At 39.4% G+C, this 22,951-nt stretch overlaps 1 protein-coding gene across 3 annotated transcripts in view; it reads right to left on the bottom strand.

Annotated features, from left to right (window-relative positions):
• Positions 1-22,951, bottom strand: part of HPSE2 (heparanase 2 (inactive)) — a 617,346-nt gene that overhangs the window by 156,383 nt on the left and 438,012 nt on the right. For all 3 annotated transcript variants that reach the window (XM_007187387.3, XM_007187388.3, XM_007187389.3), the window contains one exon: positions 11,227-11,320. In XM_007187387.3, coding sequence (XP_007187449.1) covers positions 11,227-11,320 — 94 coding nt within the window. The remainder of the gene's footprint in view (positions 1-11,226; positions 11,321-22,951) is intronic.

Below are 22,951 nucleotides of genomic sequence, written 5' to 3'. Positions count from 1 at the left end.
GAGGAAATTAGCATGGGCAGAAGAGAACAGAAAAAAATCAGGACAAACAGATGGAACCAGCTGCAAAATTCCCTTAGAAAGCGAAACTCTAAGAAGCTGAGGGCTATAGTTCAGCACTGTGGTTTTCTGAGTAAATATGATTCCCCCTGTGCTGGAAGAGAGAAAACTGGAGGACTGGAAAGAACAAGGGTACAGTTCCTGGCGAGAAATGATGTGCCAAAGAAGGCTATTTTAAGGAACACATTGTCTGGGGAGGGAGAAGAAGTACAAATGCTGAGATTACTGAAGTGAAGGGAGAGGGGAGTTGAGTGGTTGGCTCCCTTTTAGCAGTTCTTTTGTCCCCAGTAGACTTCAGCCCTTGGGCCCATGTGGACAAGGGAGCTTTGAGGCATCCACAGAACAGCTTAGCAAGTTGCCAGTGGCTGCTCAGAATCCTTGCGCCAGCTGGGGGCAGGGTGGTAGGAAGGGAAACCCTCAAACTCCCTTCCCTCTCATTTCAGGGGTTGAGGACATCAGGACTGCTTCGTGTGGCTATACTGAGAGAGGAGGGGTGAGAGGGAAAAACAGTATTGATTTTTTTTTTTAAGTTTTATTTTCCCTACCACTTTGAATATTTTTTAAAAAAGAAAACAGTAAAAATAGGAAAATAACCATTTTTGTGGCATATTTTCAAACCTGGGCTTCCTTTTCCTGTTTCTCTCAATTTGTGATCTGTTTAAAAAAGAATCCTGAGAGCCTGGTTTCAGTGCACAAGCGATGGTAGCCTTGTAGCAGCAGACATGTTGTTTATGGTTATCCAAACCCAGCACCTTCCTTAATGAGAAAGGAAGCAATAAAACAGGAATAGTGGATAGGCCAGCGGGGCTAATCAGCCCTGGCAAGAGGCCCACCCTCCAAAAGACGCTGGAGTCCATTAATTCCAGCATCTCATATAGTTGGAAATCAACTTCTCCCAGGACTTCAGGAAGAGCAGTAGCTCTTTAAGCAGCCAGAACTGGTCCCCTATGTCACTGGTTAAAAGGAGCTGAATAGCTTTAGGGAGCTTCTTAAACCTTACCCATGCACATAGCTCTTCTTGGGGGTGCCCCTGCCTCTTTGTTCCTTATTGTATTTATAAGAGGTCCAGGTGAGAGCTCAGTAATGTTCCAATTTTTCTTTCCATCCTTCTTGTGTGTTTTTGACTCTAAACTACCTACTATATTAGAAGAGGACAGGATCATTCCATTCTGCCCTCTCCTTTCTCACTCACTGTCCCTTCCTGAGTTCCGGATCTTATCATTTCTCCCTTGGTCTTCCTGAAAGTGTATCCTTCTCAAGACTATCCTCTACAGTGCTGCTGTCTGTTAACTTGACAAGTTTCTCCCTAGCTTCAGAACCTTTGTGCCTTTCCATTACCAGCAGCAGAACTCAATCATGTGCTCACAGAGTGGTCTGTGCGACTAGCTGGCAGATGTGCTATGAGTGACTTGTTTCAGATAATATTGAAAGCAGTGATTTGGGAAATGATTTACTTAAAAATAAAAGAAAGTAGATTCAATGTTATCACAATAACATTCTTTTCATTCACCAGAATTATGAAATGTTTCCTTAACATGGAAAAAAAAAGCAAAGGAGCCAGTAAACTACACACAGCCCCATAGTCTATTTTATCCACTTGTCCATGGGAGCATGTTAAACATGGTGAAATCGTGGTGATAAACACTGATCCATGGGATATGATACCGACTCCTTTACTTGGTATCTAAGACCTTTCATAACTACCCCTTGGCTACCTTTTCTCCTCTCCGTCCCCACAAGATCTGAGGTTCACCACACAAAATGGACTCACCATTTTTCAACTACATGATTTTCTTTTAGGTTTTTGCTGATCACTTTCTCCCTTACTCACTCCTCATCCATGTTGTCTGATTTTTTTTTCTTTTTCAAGGCTTATTTTAAATGTTACCTCCTCTGTGAAACTTTTCTCAAAACTTCAGAAAATTAATTCTCTCCTCTGGCCTCCAAAGTTCTTGGAACCTATCGCTATCCTTGACCTTATTATACTGAGTTGTAATTTTCTGTTTGCCTAACCCTCCTACACCATAAGCAGCTTGAGAAAGCCGCATTTTTTCCCATTTTGCATGCCCTATAAAATGCTTGTCAGCCACTTTGTTTATTAAAAACTTGTTAAATAATGAGACAATGAAGTAGTTTAGTTGTTAATAAGTGAGAGAGGTAATATTTTGCCAATGGAAATGCTGAGTAGATATCAGAGAAGATAACTAATTCCCTCAAAACCATAAGAGCAAACATCAAATCCTCACAGTTCCATTTTGGGACTCTGTTCACTTTCTAATTGAATTTTCCTGTTTGAGGAGACCTAGAAGCTTCTGGTTCACTAAACTGCCTCCATATTTAATATGTCCTTCTCAGGTTAGACAAGCCAAGCTATTCTGAGCTCAGCCATTCCAATATCTCATCACATTCTTCCTGATTTATTTCTTCTGTCTAATGTACTTCCTGTCAGTTTCATTAATTTTTTCTGTATAATTTCTTTTTATCATCTTCCTGTTCCGGAGTGCCATATTTGCCCATTTTCTTTTGGTATCAGATCAATTTTTAATTTGTGGCTTCTGTTTCTGTGTCATTTTTAGGATTTAAAATTGTATTCTCTGCTCTTGTTATCTCAAACTGCAGAAAAGCAATCGAGTGTAACTGCAACTAAACATAAAATTAAAATAAGAAAATACACAAAAAAGAAAGTCACTGGGGAGGCAAGGAAATTATGACCATATGCAAGAAAATGAGGAAGAAGGTTTCACAGTCCCAAAGCAATGACTATGTTCAAGGATAAGTGCTGGTGGAGGGAAAGACTGGACAGCAGCTACCTGCACAGAAAACACTCTTCTTCCCTTCTCCAGTCCTCTTCTATGACTAACCAACCCCTCAGGCTTACTGTCTACCTACTGATGAGTCATAGGCTCCACGAGCCTCAGAGGCAATTTCCTCTCACTCAAGACAAACCCTGTAATCTCCCCACTTCCATGTGGAAATATTAGAAGGTCACCCCAAGCTGCCTTTTCCTCCTGAAGAAGATTTTTGCCCCAAGTAGCAGTTTGTTCTCAGGGCCCTTCCCCCAATATGTCCTTCATATGGTCATTGCCTTCCACACAGCAGGACCTCACTATACATGTGCACATGAAACGTACGAATGGAGTCCAATGAATGAATGCAAATCACTCCCTGAAAATCCTTGTCCGCTTCCACAATCTAATATTGTGATAATATTAGATATCACCTAAGATTGTGGCACCCAACTTTCATTCAGCTTTCACTTCTAGGACACCCACCCCAGATTATATCAACTGGCCAAGAGGTCAATTTGATATTCTTTCACCAGGAACATTCAGTGTTCTTCTTTTTAAAAAAGTTTCCTAATCCTGGATGGTCAGGAATATAAATATTCCATGGGCTACAAAATTAATGGTTAACAAGCATGGGAGATTCAGAACGGTGTATTGGATAGCATGTGGGCCCTGGAGTTAGGAGTTCTAATTTTACTACTTAGCAAGTGTGGCCTTGAAAAAAATTACTGGTTTCTTCAATGGGTTAGTAATATATGATGCACTCAATAGATGGCATTTGTAGCCTAAAAGGTGATACAATTACTATATTTCTGTCAGTTAATGATGCATTTTCCACATTTTAATGGTTTTGAAATCAGAATGTTTTTCATCAAAAGAAACTTGCCAGCTGTTTACTCTCTCCCCTCAGCTATTATTAAATTGATGCTACATTTTATAATTGTTTGTGTTTAAGAATCAAGGAAATGTGGTTCTTGGAATGACACTGACCAAAACTTTGGAGCTCTTTTGTGGTAAACATACCTTTCCAGCTAGATTCCCCTATTTATCATCAGCGTCTTATATTTGAAAGAGAAGAGCCAAAGTTTCCCTTGGGACATATTCCCCCATTTTCAGATAGCCAAGTTGAGTCACAGAGGCTAATTTACTGGGAAGCTCATCAACTTCCAGCTCCCCATTTTCACAGGCGTCTACTAATGTCCTGGGAAGGGCCCTGATAATGTGTTAATATGGTCAGATATATTTCTAAAACATGCAAATTTGTTTTCTTTTCTTTTTCTTAAAGAGGTCCCCATTGTATAAGCTTCCAGCCCCATAAAACTTAGACTCACACCTGGATGTCACCTAAGGTATTACTGTGGCACAGTTTGTGTTTAGGGTCCTCTGACTCTCTTAAGCATTTCTTTGCCCTGTGTTTATCTTCCCCTCCATCAAAACCTGGTCTTGGAAAGGACAAATACCATATGATATCACTTATATGTGGAATCTAAAATATGACACAAATGAACCTATCTATGAAACAGAAGCAGAAACATGGACATAGAGAATAGACTGGTGGTTGTCAAGGGGGAGGCGGGTGGGAGAGGGTTGGGTTGGGAATTTGGGATTAGCAGATGCAAACTGGTATATATAGAATGGATAAACAACAAGGTCCTACTGTATAGCACAGGGAACTATATTCAATATCCTGTGATAAACCATAATAGAAAAGAATATGAAAAAGAATGCACAAATATGTATAACTGAGTCACTTTGCTGTACAGCAGTAATTAACACAACATGGTAATTCAATTATACTTCAATTAAAGAAAAATTTTTTAAGTAAACTAAAATTATTGCAAAGAAAAAAAGCCTGCTCTTGGGAAAGGATTATTTGATATTAACACCTTAGTGTGACTTTAAATCAGTGTAGTTTGCCTCTTCTCAAGTTATTTACATTCTGCATCCTCCCCCTAATGTAGAATAAAAAATTATTTTTCTAAAATGAAATATCTGGCATTAGCAAACTGACTGAAATGTTACTTTGAGCCACAAAGAGAACTTTCTTTCACCCTTAAGCATATACCCAGAAGATACTCTCTTACTGTGCCTACATATAGGCATAGCCATCTTTGGTTGCCTAAATCAATATCTATCTATTCAACAGTATGTTACAAAGTTAGTAGCAGACTAGATTCTTTTGCATGTGAACAGCCGAGATAGCAGATCCAAATGCGATTGAGACATAGACATTACTTTGCTTCTTTTACATTTCTCCCACTATTTTACTCTGCTCATTCACCTTCCACTCCCTAACTGCCTCCCTCCAATATTAATTGAGCACCTGCCAAGTGACAGGCACCATGGTAGGCACTGGCACATTGAAATAAGCCATCAACATTATTGAATGAATGAATGAATGAGTGAATGAATGAATCAATCAATGAAACAGTGATTTTTTTCCAGTAGTGATACTACTGTTCTTACCCTACTAATGTATTTTCATTTTCCAGTTTTCTTCATTAGAGAAGGTTAACATTGTCATTGTCCTCATTTTCCTTTAGTTGTGCATCCAGTTATTCTATGATCCTCAAGAATAACTGTTATTCTTTTACCCTCTTCCCCTTTGATATACTTTGATATAATAAGTAGGTAAACCAGCAGCTGGCTGAGAAAAAAGTTTCCCTTTTAATCTATTTGTTACTTCCAAAGGATTAAATATTCCTCTGCCTTACCTACTTCCATGATACTGCAACTAGGATATATTGGAAAAAGGGGTATAATGTTACTGCATTTATTGAGATTTCAAAAGAATTAATCTTTATTAAGTATTATAAGCAATCATAAGCAATGATGATATTAACAAAAGAATGATCATGATCATATTACAAATCATGTAAACCATTCCCTCCACCATATACATCTACCACCAGGAGTCCTCTGATCACACCCTAAGAAGAACTGTATAAATTAGAAGGTGTCTATCCTTTCAGAATTAGCCTAAATGTCACTTCCTCTGGGAAGACTTGCCCAATTTCCCTTCCTTTACAAACTAAGGTAGATACATCTCACCACGGGCTCCTGTAGCACCCTAAACGTCCCCTGTTATAGGAATCATTGCATCTTACTATCATTGCTTGCTTCATTAACTATTTTCCCATTAGACCATAAGGTCTTTGAGGATAACCACCACATCAGTCTTGCTTTTCATTTTATCCTCAGGAGTCTGGAAGATACAAGAATGTTATAAACAGTTGATAAATGAAAGAAGGAAGGGAAGAAAGAAGGAAGGGAGGAAGGAAGGAAATTTTCAAATATTAGGAAAGCCAACTGTTCAGTTTAGTTAGTATTCAAAATGCAATCATAAGGACAGTACTTTTGGAAATACTTCCCTTATGACTGGGATTTCACCAACTCCTTCCTGTGCCTATTGAATTGCTGAAAATAATATCAAAAAGTGTTATTTCCTCCTCTGATTCCTCTAGGAGATGAAGACACAAATCATAGAGTCCAAGTGACTTAAGCCGAAGTGGTTCATCTTGGTTCTTATGTTATTGCTTTGGAGTCAGCCCAGCTATCCACGCTCTACCATCTGCACTGTATCCTGAACATCTCTCACTTTCCCATCTGACTCTTACCTGCATTGAGAGATTCTCAACTCTTTCCCTTGACTCATCTCCCAAAGTACAGATGATTATCCTCATTCTAATGGAAGGGAGAGAGTGTGTGGATCATCCAAAGGAGTGGGTTGTCCAAACATTGTCTCTGTTAGGCTTTCAAATGCATCATGTAGATTCTCACATAACCAGAATTCACCCACTGCTCAGAAAACTGAAAATTCTTAAGTGGCAGTCCAAATTTGGAAACCACAACTGTTTTTAGCACTGCCTTTCAGGTGCCAAAAATATCACCTATCATATTCTCCAGGGTTCAAAGAAAGAGGAAAGAGGAAAAAAGCAAAGAACAAGTTGAGGATAAAGGTAACATGAAGCTTCTCCTGTTACATAAATTATTATTAAAAATAACCACAATAACTGAAACAACAATAATAATAGCAATAAGAACTAGCATTCACTAGCAATTAACAAAACATGTGACCTGGGCCTCATGTGACCTTCCTAATCTCCCTAAGAGGGAAGGAGGATAGTACAGTGGTCCCTATCTGTCGAGTACTAGTTCCAGGAACAATTGTGGATATCAAAATCTGCAGTTGCTCAAGTCCCATATATAAAATGGTATGGTGTTTGTATTATAACCAATGCACATCCTTCCATGTACTTTAAATCATCTCTAGATTACTTATACTACCTAATACAATGTAAGTGCTATGTAAACAGTTGCCAGTACGTGGCAAATTCAAGTTTTGCCTTTTGGAACCTTCTGAAAATTTTTTTCTTGAATATTTTCAATCTGTGGTTGGTTGAATCCACAGATGCAGAACACATGGATACAGATACAGAGGGCTGACTGTATTCTTAGCATCCTCATTTTACAGGTGAAGAAACAAAATCAGAGAAGTTACGTGAATGGCCCAAGGTCATACAACTCAAGCCACTAGACTTCAAATCCTGTATCCTATCTCTTCTTCAAATAGCCTCACCACTGGTTTATCTAACCAATCTCACATGAATCTGTTCTGGTGGGAAATTTGCCCTTTTTTCCATTACTGTGGACCTAAGGAGAGGCCATTAGGACTTCTCTGAACTTCTCAAAATAGAAAAGAAACAAAGATTCCATTTCTAGTTTTTGGATGAGAGTTCCAGGTATATACATATTAAAATCTTACTTGGTCCATCTCCAAACTGGTTTTGGGGGCTCGAAAGAAAGAAGTTTGATCACTCTGCCCCAGTTTGTACCCTGGAATCTAATTCCCCAAACCCCCACCCATCCACAGGGGACTTCAGGAACAGCCAAAGTAACTTTTCAACTGGAAAATCTTGGTGACCCTTCTCTGGTCTCCCAGCCCTCATCTCCCCAAGTCAGGCCAGTACCTGGCATATCCTGGGCTGTGGTAGAGACTCTCATCCTCGAGGCCCTAACAACTGGGTCCAGGCTGCTGTAGCCAATAGAAGGTCTATCCCATGAATCAAACCTCAAGGAATCTATGATCTAGCAACACCCCTAGCAGATACCCATTTAAGGCAATATCTGGCAAGAGCTTTGCAAAAGAGAATTGGAAAAAGAAAACCAGTCAGAGAAATAACTGAATGAGCTACTAAATGAAACAAGGAGCATGGAACTTTGGCAGACAGTATTCTCCAAAAATGACTGAAAAAATATTTCTGGTCTTATATGCCCTTCCAGAACCTTGCCACTCCCCGATCCAGAGAAGTTTATTTCCTCTTGTCTTAAATCCCTATGGGTCTTGGTGACTGTCTCAATGTATAGACTGTGGTTGAAGTGATGCCCTATGACTTCTGAGGGTAGATAGAAAAGGTGATAGAGCTTCCACCTGGCTCTCTCTCTTGGGCATCTGACTTTAAAACCTTGGGGGGAGGGCTTCCCTGGTGGCACAGTTGTTGAGAATCCACCTGCCAATGCAGGGGACACGGGTTCGAGCCCTGGTCTGGGAAGATCCCACATGCCACGGAGCAACTAGGCCCGTGAGCCACAATTACTGAGCCTGCGCATCTGGAGCCTGTGCTCTGCAACAAGAGAGGCCACGATAGTGAGAGACCCGCGCACCGCGATGAAGAGTGGCCCCCGCTTGCCACAACTAGAGAAAGCCCTCACACAGAAACGAAGACCCAACACAGCCATAAATAAATAAATAAATAAATAAATAAATATTTAAAAAAAAAAAACCTTGGGGGGAAGCCCAGGCTACACAAAGAGGCATTCCGGTTATCAGCCCCACAGAGGTACTAGCTGACAACTGACATCAACTAACTGCCAGGCACATGAGTGAACGAGCCTTCTGATGATTCCAGTCGCCAGCCTTTGAATTACCCCAGTCTTTGAGTTTTCCAGCTGAAGCTAATGGAGCAAAGACAAGTTATCCTTATGGCAATTCCTGACCCACAGAATTCATTGTCATAATAGATGATTGTTTAAAGCCACTAAGTTTTGGGGTAATTTGTTGCACAGCAAGACATAACCGGAACAGGAACATAAGCCTGAGGGGACCTCTGAGCATGTTGTATTTGCAACAGCCAAAAGGTGACTCCAGGTCCTACTGCTAATTCTAGCCGTCCCCTGCCAGGTGCCTTCTGGATACAGGTTATTTCTCTTGGGGACTCCACTGCTCCTCCCTGCAACCGCACTTAGCTCTCCACTTCCAAGTCCATCAAACATGTTTTTAAAGGTCTGAATTTCAAATGAGCACAGGGTTTGAGCCCTTTTCTCTAAGTTTCTTTGGCCTTGCCTGGCCAATTCAGGAGGTGAGTTTAGCCACTTATTTCAGTCTCTGAACATTCTGTGATGGTGAAGGTGTATGCAGTGGTGGAGAGTACTGGGTAGTGGGGAGAAAGGGAAGAACCTAACTCCTAATCCACTTGTCTTGGCTTTGACCTAGAGCTACCTATTCTACTTAAAGAATTACATGAACACAGAACCTTCACTCACAGTGCCATGATACCACTGAATCATTTTACTTCCAATGACAATCCTTTGATCAGATCATTAGGCTCAAAACTGGAAAAGTCAAAAATATAAGGACTTGTTGTCTTGTACACTGTTGTAATACAGAAACTTAGTATAGTGCCTGGAACACAGTAAACACTCAATAAATATCTACTGAATGAAAGAATGAATGAATGAAAGAAATTTCCTCCCCTCTTTTTAGAGACCAATAACTAATATTGGATTAGCATAATGTGCTTAGAAAACTGTAGTGTTCAACAGGCTGACATTCTACTCCATTAGGTAATATGTTTTTCAACCTGCTCGAAGTAAGTATTAAACCTTAAAACTGTGAGTTCCTTGAGGGCAGAGACCATGTCTTATTACATTTTGTATCCTCAGCACCTGGCACTTTGCCTGGTACTTGCTAAAAGCTCAGTAAATATTAAATATTTAAATATTAAAAACTAAGTGAATGTCAAAGGGACTGACAGAGATATTTCAAATCATTTAGTTCTCCTAGACTTTGCCTAGTAGGAGACAGTGACAGATAAGGGTGCTGGTCAGTGCACCTGATCCCCAGAGGGATCAGACTGGAATGTAGAAATTCAGAAGTCCTGAGGCCTCCCAGCCTCTAAAGACTCAAAAAGCTATTTTGTAATCTGAGTATGGCATTGGTATGAATACAGAAAAGTGTACAGACCTCCCCTTTAGCAATCAAAAGTGCTTTTCTATCATTGCTCCAAATAGTATTTTTTTCACAACTAATTTTATAATGAGCCATTCATTTATTTGCCCATTCATTTATTCATTCATCCCATATATATTTTGTGTTTTTGGCCGCACCTCACGGCTTGCAGGATCTTAGTTCCCGGACCGGGGATTGAACCCATGCCCTTGGCAGTGAAAGCATGCAGTCCTAACCACTGGACCACCGGGGAACTCCCCTCATTCATCCCGTATTAATGGGGGCCTACCTGTTGCTATTTTTCTGCAAAGATGTGTTTAATTTGCTCAAAAGAAAGCTGAATGTTCAAAAGGTCCTCATTCCCTGGAAAAGGACCTGACTAGGAAACTGAAGATGAGATATCACCATTTTGTAGAGGCAGATGGAAATTGTAGACATAATATCCTCACAGTTCAGAATTAACTAGTGTATTTCAAAACGTGATCTGCATTGGGTGGAATCACTTGACAGATAACTATTAAAAATAGAGATGTCTGGGATCCATTCCAGACATACTAAATCAGAACATCAGAAGTGAGACTGGAAACTTCACAAGCAACCTCTGGTGATTTTGATTGTATTCAAGTTTGAGGACTACTAATAACCACAGGTGTCGTGCCAGTAGGACCTACATGCAATTGCTTAATTTAATCTTATCTTCCCCAACATCTCTACAAAAGTAAAATGTTACCTGGCTGATTCTAAGACACCTAGGAATAGTGTAAATGTGGCTCAGAATTGCCAATACCCCAGACCACAATTCCACTGAATGAATGTAATCATTCTCTCCTTAAACTAACCCAAAATAAACTCCTGTGAAAAGAAAGTAAACCTATTCTTCCCTTAAGAAACTCACAATTTAGAAGCCAACTGTTACAAAATGTTTGTTATTAAAATAGAGAAGCTTTTAAACTTGGATATGGTACATTCAAACCCTTCTTAATCTGAAAAGCAATAAACGGCAATCATCAGCTGTGAGAGGTACCTCTTGGCCATGCAAATCCAGACTGCACTATTTTTCTACCCACAGTGCTAACATCCAGCTGGAACCCTGTGACATTTTCCTCGCCTTACCCCCAAACTCACTCCTCTTCTTCCCCAGAGATTTTTACTCACTTTCTGAATTTTCCTAATCTGGTCAGAGAGGGTGTCTAACAGACGAGTTTTCAGGAAGTCCATCACCTTGACCACCCGGCCATCAATGTAGCAACTGGAATAAAAATAAATAAGAATCAGAGAAAATCTCGAGCAGACTACAAATATATTTCTCTAGCCAGAGGTCTCTGTTGCCTGAGGAAAGAGCCCAGCGTTCACTTGGGCTCTTACATTCTAAGAAGTTTTGATCCTGGGTACTTTTCAAACAAATAATATACTTTTTATCCTCTTTATTTTCACCTCCATTTGTGGGCTAATATTGTGATTTTTTTCAGCCTTTGTCCATTGAAACTGCATTTATTGCTCTATAGGAACTGACAGGAATCTGTAACACAATTGGGTAATGGGGAAAAGCTTAGTTGTTTTCCCCCCTAGGGAAAGTAATTTAACACCCCTCCCAAACCATCCCTACACCCACCTTAAAGTAATAAAGGTATGTGAGAGGTTTGAAAGACTACTCAAACATTTTGAAAGGTTTCTACACCTTTAAATAAGAAAACACCAACCACAAAAATCTGATTTAGTGCAGTGAGCAGGTCTCAAAGAGTTCATCTCCAGTTCACTTCCCTGGGCAAAATACCTTGTATTCAACCTCCTTCCACCTCCAGAATAAATGAACGGATAAATGAATAAACAAATAAATAAGTCAGACAGATTAAAGTCCAGGTGCCCTTTCCTAAAATAGCAACAAGTTTGGCACACATCAGTGTGGTGGTGTCTCCGGTTTTGTTAGGTAGCTTAAGTGAAACATCAAGTTGTGCCGATACTACATTGTTAACATTTAACCAAAACAGGTCCATCTGGCTCTGTGGGGACTCTCTGTGTGAATCTTTACTCTGAAGGCTAAGCCCAGGATTAGGTGACCTTCATTAACTCAAACCTCCCAACACTCATCTTTGCAAAATTCCAAATTAAATTGATTTAATTTAAATCAATGCTTATGACTCCTGGGTGCCTTTTCCAATCCACTTAGGTCTCCTTGGGTGATGGATAATGATAGATTATGTCATTTTTAGTAAGACACCAACCTATCAGTACGCGTTATAGAACTATAATTCTAATTCTAGTACTAAAAATTCCTTTTAATGTTAAATTCCCATACTAATATGTAATGTAGAGGAATGGTTAAAATTCTTTTGTAATTGCACTTTCAACCAGGTGCTCTGGTTGAAGTGAGGGTGGGAGATGAGTTCCTCCCACTCAGCCTTCCCCTTGGCCTCCCTCACCACCTCACACATTTCCACAGAATCCAACATTTAATAAATCATTTGTATATTGGAAAGAGTATGGGTTTTGGAGCCAGAGATATCTGAGATCAAATTCCAAGTCAGGTATTTACTACCTATGTGATCTTGGGCAAGATGCTTGGCCTTGATGGGCCTCAGTTTTCTTATTCTTAAGAGAGAGGTAACATATCTACTACTCAGGATTGTTTGAAGATCAAGCAGATAAACCTAAAGTGTCTGGCATATAGTAGGCACTCAACAACTCTTAGTTCTTTCCTGATTTCTCTAATTTTCAACTCACAAAGATGGGGTCATAAACAATAGGGGCCTGACTGTGTGTATAGAATTCTAAAAGTGAGATGATTGTATCAAAGGGTACATGCTTTTGAAAATCTGGGTGGTTACTTATATTAGGGAATAAAACAAACCAATGACATGACCTTTCACCTCATTCCTGGTACAGATGCTAGACTTAGATCCAATAAACATTTATTATGTGCAACACACAGAGCTGGTAATGTCCATGTCCATTACCTCACAAACCTCTTTCTATTAGTGCTCCACTGTCAGCACCTCCAATTTTTTTAAAGTTGTGATTAGATAGTATACTACCTGAAAGCTAGGCATATTAAAACACTGTAGTGTTCAAATTAAAAATAATTCATGAAATGTTAATGTAACACACATTGAAGGACATGAACATTTGTACTATATTACATGATGATTACGCATATGATAAAAATGTACTGTAATTAGTGTTCTTTTATGTTCTAGTCAAATATATTATAGTTTCCTCTTTTTTCTTTGTTAGCTCCCAGTAACTATTTTAAACAGCAGAGTTTATAAGTTTTGCTGGCAACACATATAGTTTAATGCTCATTGAGATAAAAGTGCCAGATGTACTTTTTCAATATGTAGGATTCCCCGTGAACATGCTTCCTATCCCACAAAATCCACGGCCCAGGGTTGAGGGACCTTCACTCCTCCCCTCCTTCCTTTGGTCTCTTTTCTCAAGTACACGAAACTTGGAGTTAGAAAACCTTGGTTCAGTCCCAGCTTTGCCACATACTACCTATATGATACTGGGTTTCCCCTTCTTTAAAATCAGTTTAAAAAGAGCCCCAACCCTACAGTATTTTCACAGGGTTACTGTACCGATAAAAATGAGAAGAAATTCTGGGCACAGAACCCGGCACATAAAAGGTATTCAATAACCAAAACTACCCTCCAGGTTACTTACGTACCCAAGGTGGCAGCAACCTAGACTGAAAAGCCATGGGATGGGGTGAGCAGGGGAACATCTGTCTGGAGAAAGACAGTATGTTCACCCACTGTAGGATTTGGAATTAGGGAATTATGGAGGAGCAAAAATGGACTCTGGATTTCCAGTAGGTGGGAGGCAGAGAGAGACAGAGAGAGAAAGAGAGAGATGGAGAGGGCTGTGATTATGTTGCAAAAATCTGGAGTTTGAAAAGACCTCAGTGGTCATGTGGTCTGAAGTAGGTAAGCCTGTGACAACATCCCTGAGAAGTGATTATCTAGCACAGGGAACCCACTCTCATACACTACTAGTACTGTTCCACTGTACCACAGGTCGGATCCAGGGAAGGCTCTTCTACCACGGGTCTAAAATTGGCTCCCTCTTACTGTTCACTCAATGGCTGTTTTCTTGGACCCGGGAATAGTCCAATTCCTCCTTCATGTGACATGTGGGGGAGGAATTCCAGTAAAAACTTTGGTTTAAGTTTTTTAGAGCCTATTCTTGGCCCCAATTTTAACCTAACAAGCTGGATTCAATCATTCTCAGTTGGTCTCAGGCTATTCCTGTGGGCTATGAATTAGACTGGAGCAGGGAGAGCTCCAGGCAGGAAACCAGTGTGACAAGGTTATCTTATCTCAACAGTGCAGGCAAGAAGAAATCTGTGTCTAAGTAAGGGAGATCATGGAAAAAGTAACAGTGAGAGCCTGTGAAGAAAAAACTAATAAAATAAAGCTTCTGTAGAGCATAAGAGAGACAGGAAGGGAGTCAATGATGACCACGAGCTAATGAGAGAGAATGTCTTCGAGAACATTGGTGCCAAGGACACGTAGGCTAGTCACACTCGGTTTTAGGTTTGTCAAAGGAGGTAAATTATTCTGTTTGAGATACCAAAGACCCAGAGAATATCAAAGAGAAAATATGCAACAGGTACTTGGAGATGTGAGAAGTCAGCACAGAGAAAAATTGAGACAGAAAATGTTCACCCAGTTGTTTTCTTCAGTTTGTAAGTAATGAGTGGAGCCACGGCCGTAGATGAACTCTCTAAGAGAATCAGAGAAGTTAACATACACGGCAGAGACCCTCTAAAATTCTCAAATATGGCCCTGGACATTGCCTCTATCTTTGGCTCAAATAAGAGTCCCTTCCTTCCCCAGCCTGACCATCACAGTGTCTTTTTAATAATTTCACTCTGAGTCAGATTCACACTTGGATGCCAAGGGAATTCCCATATTATAATGTGAAGTTTCAGCAACTTTATTTGCAAACATAAACCCACATTTATATTGCACTATGGAAATAAGAACTTTGGTCTTCCAGAGAGGGGATAATTTAACCATAGGTATGAGTTGATAAATACCTGAGTCTTTTTCATGGGTAACCCTGTACAATTAGCTTGCTGCACTTACCCTTCGTAAATGTGAAGCTTCTAAGAAAACATTCAATGTCAACAGTCTGTGGTTATTTGAAAAACTCCTGCCTGTTACAGAGCTTTGATTCTCTGATAGTGGCTGCCTGTTATAAAGGGCTCAATACATCACTTAGATTTGGACATGATAGCCTGTGATGACACTTGGTAGGAATAAACTGTTAAAAATGGTAAAGATGGTGATTTCTAACCAAGACTGGGTAAGAGGAAGTAGGACTGGATTCCACCAGACTGTCCAGTGACCTGGGGGCAAGTCTCTCTGCTTTCCTCTGTCTTCTTCACTGGGAAGATAAAGATGATTCTGAGCTACCAACTGGTCTCTCTTGAAGAGTTAACTAGTTTAGTAATGGATACAAAGGCATCAGAAGACCAAACAAATCAGAGAGGAAAGGAAGGATTGAGGGAAGGAAAGAGAGAGGAAGGAAATTTGCCAATTAGAGGTGCTTTGGCATCTTCCACATAAACCCTGGCAGAATGGTTGGCTCTAGAAACACTTAGACTGATAATTTTAGGTAAATCATAGTCCTCCTCTAAGCTCTCTTGAAATTTCAGCATCTCCTAGGATCACTCCACAAGTGGCTGAGCTGTTCAACTAAAAGCTGAAGCCAGGAGAGGCTGTGCAGAAATAACCTCTCTGTGAACTATTACTACCAATGCAATGAGCTTGAAACCTCTGTGTGTGGACAAACAGCCTGTGCTCAGTACTGGCAACCGTCATTCCTTCCTCGGCTGGCCTCTAGATTGGCAGGTCATATCAAGCACATACCTGGGGAGGTGGCAAAGATGGCAGAGTATACAAGGTAAACAGAACTACTTACCAATTCATTCACCAACTCTCTTGCTCTTCTTAGTTTTAAATTTTATTTCTAGTTTAATACCTTTCATCTTACAGTAAATCCCCTACATATGAACCTTCAAGTTGCGAACTTTCAAAGATGTGACTGTGCATTCGCCTGTCCAATCACGTAAGTTAGTTCACGTGAAATTGCAGGTTGCCCTCCGTCTTCTATTGCTGACAATCCTTCAGCTCTACCATCTCCCACCTCCTCTCCCTCCTCCAGTCAGTAACTCTTCTTGCCTGTTCACTCGATGCCAGCTCCTGTATGCCCGCTGTTGTACTGTACTACTGTACTTTTCAAGGTATTGTATGTAAGATTAAAAATGTTTTCTTTATTTTTTGTATTTGTTTATTTTTTATGTATTATTTGTGTGAAAAGTATTATAAACCTTAGAGTACAGGTATAGAGTACAGTACTCTATACCCGATTGTGTTAGTTGGGTTAGTTGGGTACCTAGTCTAACTTTGTTGGACTTACGAACAAATTGGACTTATGAACATGCTCTTGGAATGGAACTCTTTTGTATGGTGGGGACTTACTGTATTTAAAATTTTGCCCTTTATCTGTTGATTATAAAAGAAACAAGTGCTCATTATAGACAAATTAGAAAATGCACATAAACAAAATTAAAATATGAAAATGAAAAATCATTGATAAACCCAACACGTAGAGAAACTTTGTTAACAGTTTGCCTTGTACCCTTGCAGACTTTCCATAGTAAATACACATAAAATTTCCCATAATTAGTTATTTTAAAAACTTACTCCAGATCCTATTCCACTAGCGTATAAACTTAAAACTGTCCCAGCTGAGATTCCCAAGCCCATATCGCAGAGAGACTGCCAGAAATATTAGAGACTCCAGGTGAAATCATCTCGCTCGTATTTTAATTCCATTCTGGCCAGTTAGGGATCTTCTGCCAGGGGCAGGTCTCATCTCCTTTCTTCTCTGCCAGCCAGGTTTTAACCCTGATTCCCCTCCCCCTTTTCTCTAGGCCCCTAGATTTAGTCTTCAGGATTGTACTCCAATTAGCCACTTATGCCCATTAGCCTCTTAAAACATTTAATGAGGAGAGTTTGTTGTCCAGGGGCAGCTGGTTTTGTTTACCGGGCTCTTTACTTTAAAAGGAAAAACCTTTGCCCCTTATTATCTGACCTCTTCTTTTATTTCAGGTAATTGCATTAGTGCTGGCTTCCCAATGCTCAGGAATTTCCGGACCTATTTTGCTGCCTGCTGCTTTCAGGGAGGAGGGACTGTCTGCTCAGAATTCTTACACCCAACCTCCTGCCTGGGCAGGTAATTCCATAAAACTGGGGCCTTCCCCACTGGATGAGGAGAAGCTTGGATAATCATTAGAACAACGCTGTTGACCTATAAAAGCTATTCTGACACCTTGAAATCAGTCAGACTACAGGCTGACTCTAGTCTCTCTAAAGCTTTATAAATTGTATCTGCCCCTCCTCCAAAGCCCTCACTCTGGGTTCCTACTGAGCACGTTCTTCTCACACATGCCTGTAGGTTTTCTTTCTGAGGCTACACTATTCTTCATCTTCTTTGCTATGGGTCAGTCTTCCCATCTTGTGTTCAGAACTACTTTGAGCAGGTAGAGCTTGAATGAAATGAATACTGTTAGAAAAAAAAAAAATCCTACAAAATACAGATATTTCTTTGGCTTTCTTCAACCAATTCCTATATAATCCATACAGGAGCCACCCAGCTGACTAAAGGGTTGTGGTTCAGGAATTTCAAAGAGTTTGTACCCTGGAAAAATATCATTGAAAAATTATACAAGTAAAGGTCAGGGTGGTGGGCAATCCCTCAGGCACATAATGGGTACTCAAAAAATATATTTAATGAAAGCATGAGTATCTGTATAATCTAACCCTCAATGAGCCAAAAGGGTGGCCCTGAGGCTCAAGTACTGTCCCAAGGGCCCCATTTTCTTGAACTTTTCTCTCTCCTAATTCCTTGCACACTTTGGGTCCTGAGCTTTGGGCCCTAATCATTCTCCCCAGTGAACACAGTGCATGTGGAGAGACACTTTGTCTTGGCAGGGGCTCAAGCAGCTGGCCCTTGATCCTAGCAGTGATGAGGAGGGCTCTAGGGGAGCAGGGAAGGAGAGGGATAGGAAAGCCATCTGCAGCTCCAGCTATCGGAGTGGGCTCTGAGCAGGGCACCTCTGGGAATTTTCAGGGTAGCAGCACGTGATGGCACCAAAAGTGTGAGCAGGAGTGGATCCGTGTGTTTCAAGTCTGAAATGTAAACAATTTGTGGGACCCTCTTTAAGAAAAGGAAATCAAAAGTACAAAACACAAAATTAGGTACAAAAGTAAATATTTATTTAGAATGACAAAATAAATCACAACAAATTCCCAGAAAATTTTTTTCAAGTCCCTTTTTTCTCAGAGCTCTTTAGGCAATTTACCAGAAATGTCTACATAGCAATGCTTCCCCCTCACCACCTAGAACATTCTGCAATTCTCAACTCCCAGCACTCCTAGGAACCAATGCAAGTGAAGGGCTTGAAGCTTAAGTCATTAGCTTCATGGTCAGTCTAATTGTGGGTCATCAATAATAGGAATGGCAGGGTCTAAGTCACTGGAATCTAACCATCTATGTGCAGTATTTATTTTAATTCAGGGTTTGTAAATTGGGAGCTTATACAGTTACCACATCCTTTCCCTGACCTCTTTTCATATAATTGTCATTGTAGCTGAATAGCACAACTAACTTAACTATAATTAGGTTAGTGCATTACTAACTAGGAGAACACAGAAAGGAGAATGAGGAAGGGGAGGAGCCGTATATGTATTAAGTTCCTTCTTATTTGCTAGCTATTTTACATATAGTGTCTCATTTAACCTCGTGAACACTCTCTGTTTGCAGATTATAAACTGTGGCTCCTACAGTAACTAGGAAACCAGAGACCAAGTAGGCACTAGGTAACAGACACCAAAAACTTTCCTTTGTGTTCTGCCAAGTGGGAGAGCTATGCAGACTACTGCGCTTAGTTCATTTGTCCTGTAATCAAGTACAGGTGCTTTTCAACTTCCTTTAGTCTTGTCTACTTCAACTATCTCGACCACTTAAACAATACTGAGCTAAACTCAAATTTCTCAAGAAAACAAAACAATTACAACAAATAAAAACAAAAGCAAAACAATAACAAAAGCAAAAACCTGGGGAGATAAGTAAAGGAATGGAGGTGGTATAACTTTACTCTTTTCCTTGCAAAAATGTCTTTCAAAGTATTTTATTAGTAATTGTTACATGAAGAAAAGGGGCTCCATGGTCAAATAAGTTTAAGAAATGCTAGGTTAAAACCAAGTTAAGTAGTACTTCCTGTTCTAGCCATCATGGAATAGATCAGAATTACCCTCCTGTCATAGACAACCTGAAATCCAACACAAAATATATAAAACAAATGTTTGAAGGAATCAGACAGCAGCCAACTCAAGCTGTGATCCTTGAGAGGGGAGAGGTACATGAGGTAAGCCCCGCATTCACTTGGGCTTGCTCCTCTGGATAGGGTGGAGACAATTTATTGACCACCAAAATTTTGTGCCCCCCTTCCACATTGCAGAGCTGTTGCCAAGAAGCAGTTGCCTAGCCAGAACCTACTATACCTCTGCCTCCATCACAAGAGGGGTGCCCATAAGACTAAACAGGTCAAAGCATTGTGAGCAGAAGTAATGTGTCACGTTAGGCTGAAGTAGTTGGAGATGTGTATCACTTCTGAACAGAAATTAAGAAGCCATGTCCTTCCTTATAGCCTCTTTTCTCCATTGCCAGATGAATGGAAGAGTCTCCAAGGAGAAGCCACAAGACAGAAAAAACCTGGGTCCTGGAATATCACATAAAAGGCCATCCACCAGGTACCTCAGCATTGATTGTGACATTAGTGAGAAACAAACTTCTATTGTTAAGCCACTGAGATTTGGGGGTTTATTTATAAAAGCAATTAGTGTTAGATTTCCTAGTGCATAGGTATTCATTATAACAAAACTCCATTCAACCAACTGATCTGTTTGACCAACAGTGCATAATAAAAAGGTTTTCCTTTGAGAGGAAATGGTCCCTGGTATGAAAATAAAAAGATTAACCCAGAGAACTCTAGTTAATTCTAGTTTGAATTGACTGGGTAACTGTCAACAGTGGGCTGAATTCTAATATCATGCAAGGACAGCTGAGGAGGGGAGAGATCATTCTTATTCTTCTATATCTAGGCAAACTGAGTCCAGGATGAAAACAATGACTAAGGTGATTACTAATGACCAGAGAGGACAATGAAATCTAGAATATTGGAAGGGAGGTCAATCAATGGAAGTCACATATCAGTGGGTGGCAGCCTTTTAACTCTATATCCAGTATTCTCCACCAGGCCTCTTGTGTAAACTTGAGTATTAACTCTGAGGGATAGCCATAGTTTGAGGTAGATTCATTTAGGCATCATCATTGTCAATGAAATCATATGTCCTAACTTGCATGTATCAGACAAGCAGGAAAACCAGAGGTTCAATTCTCCCCTGCATGATGTTGCTTACTTCTAGGCACCTAGCACTCATAACTGTGCATGTGTGCATACACACACACACACACACACACACACCCCAAACTGCTTCTCTAGCTACATTCACCAATACTCTGTATATTTTCGTTCCTGCATCTAACTTTTATTCCCAGCAAACTCAATGTCATAGAGCTACACCTCCTTGAAGTATACTCACGGTGTAGAATATTTCACCTGGAGAAAAACCTTACATCAATATAATTCTTTTCACAACAATTGCCATGTCTTCGTTTTAAAAGAAAGGCTAGCTCTCACCATATAAAGCATTAAAAGGAACTATTTATCAATATCATGAATATATGTGTACGTACACACATGCATGTGTGTGTATGTGTGTATATACGTGTTAACAGAGACAGATAGAGACTGAGACGGAGAGAGGTATCCATCTACTAGTTAGATTTCAAGATCGGGGTAAATATAACGTTGCTTCTTGTGTTGTATGGTACGTGAATTGAGCCCCCAAAGAAACCATTTCTGGTACGATATTTTAAATTTCAGTATTTGCATTTTTGTGTAATTTAATTTGAGTATCATTAATATTTTACAGTTTTCCTTTAAACAGATTATTTTTAATTGCTATATTCTTTTGATTCATAATTTTTAAATGCAATAAAAATAATTCTGTTACAAAAATACATACTCATTTTAAAACTTAAACATGATAACAAATAGTACAAAGAATTTAGTAACTAAACCAAATCTCAATGCACCACCTTTATCAACATTCAGAGAAAATCATGCCATTCAGCTCTGTATGTCTGTATACATATATCTCTATATATATACATACACATGTATACATACATATATGCATAATAAAGTACTGCTATCAATAATTTTAGAGCAACATTATCTGATATATCAGATACTAGTTCCTTAAAATGTTTTTTATAAAAAATTTTAAAAGATGGAGTCATTATGCTTTTGCTTTAACTATGTTCAACTTTAGACAGTATATATCAACTGCCTCTGTGAAAGATAAGGGTATTACTCCTATTTTTCTACAACATTGACAGCCACATCAGCCAGTGTGATAATTTTTGCTTCAACCATCAATCATAATTTAGAAAACTCAAGAGGAGAAAGAAAGTCTATTGCCTTTTTTTGCCTTTTGCCTTTTTGTTTGTTTTTCCTCCTAAATGATGTTCCAAGTTTCCATCTTTTATCATTTCCTTTCTTTTTAGAAAGCTTACTTTACCCATTCTTTTAGGTAGGTCTTTGTCAACAAATTCTTAGTTTTCCATCATCTGAAAATGTCTTGATTCCCCTTTCATTCCCAAAAGATATTTTTGCTGGATATAGAATGCTAGGTAGACAATTCTTTCCTTCAGCCCTTAAAAAATTGTTGTGCCACTTTCTTCTGGCCTCATGATTTCTGATGAAAAAAATCTGCTGTCATTTGAATTGCTTTTTACCTATAATTAAGCTGCCATTTCTCTTACTGGTTTCAAGATTTTACAGAGCTTTCAGCAGTTTGAGTATGGTGTATCTTGGTATGGATTTCTTTGAGTTTATTTGTTTGAGGTTTACTCAGTTTGTTGAATTTATAGGTTTATGTCTTTTGCCAAATATGGGAAGTTTGCAGCCATTATTTCTTTAGGTATTTTTTTAGTCTCACCTGCTTTCATTCTGGGGCTCCAACAACATAAATGTTGATCTTTTGTTTTGGTCCTGCAGATCCCTGAGGCTCTGTTCATTCTTTTTTTTTTTTTTTTTTTAATCCAGTCTATGTTTTTCTCTGTTGCTAAGATTGGGTAATTTCTGTTATTGTATCTTCAAGTTCACTGATTTTTTTTCATCTGTCTCCTCCATTCTGCTGTTGAGCCTATCCAATGAATTTTTTATTTCATTTTTTGTACTTTCAATTCTAAAATTTCAATTTGGTTCTTCTTTATATCATTTATTTCTTTGTTGAGACTTCCTATTTCTTTGCTATCTTTCTATTTTTTTCAATTGTTTCAAGAGTATTTGTAATTGCTCATTGAAATATTTTTATGACAGCTGCTTTAACATCCTCATAATTTGAACATCTCTGTTATCTCAATGTTGGCATCTATTGATTACCTTTTCTCATTGAAGTTGATATTTCTCTGGTTCTTGGTATGACAAGTGATTTTCACATGACATCTGGTTATTTGGGATATTGCATTATAAGACTCTAGATCTTAAATCTTATGTTTTGGTTGGCCTCCTATGACACCACTCTGGCAGGGTAAGGAAGGAATACTGCCTCATTACTGCCTGGTTTGACAGGCCTGGTTTACTTGGCCTCCGTTGACACTCATGGATTAGGGAACCTCCTTACTGCTGTATGGGTGTAGGAGTTTCAGCTCCCCACTAGGCCTCCATTGATATACTAAC

Source organism: Balaenoptera acutorostrata, chromosome 16 (assembly GCF_949987535.1).
Source record: "Balaenoptera acutorostrata chromosome 16, mBalAcu1.1, whole genome shotgun sequence".
Classification (NCBI taxonomy): domain Eukaryota; kingdom Metazoa; phylum Chordata; class Mammalia; order Artiodactyla; family Balaenopteridae; genus Balaenoptera; species Balaenoptera acutorostrata.
The sequence above is the reverse complement of the archived record's forward strand: the minus strand, read 5'-3'. Positions and strand labels throughout refer to the sequence as shown.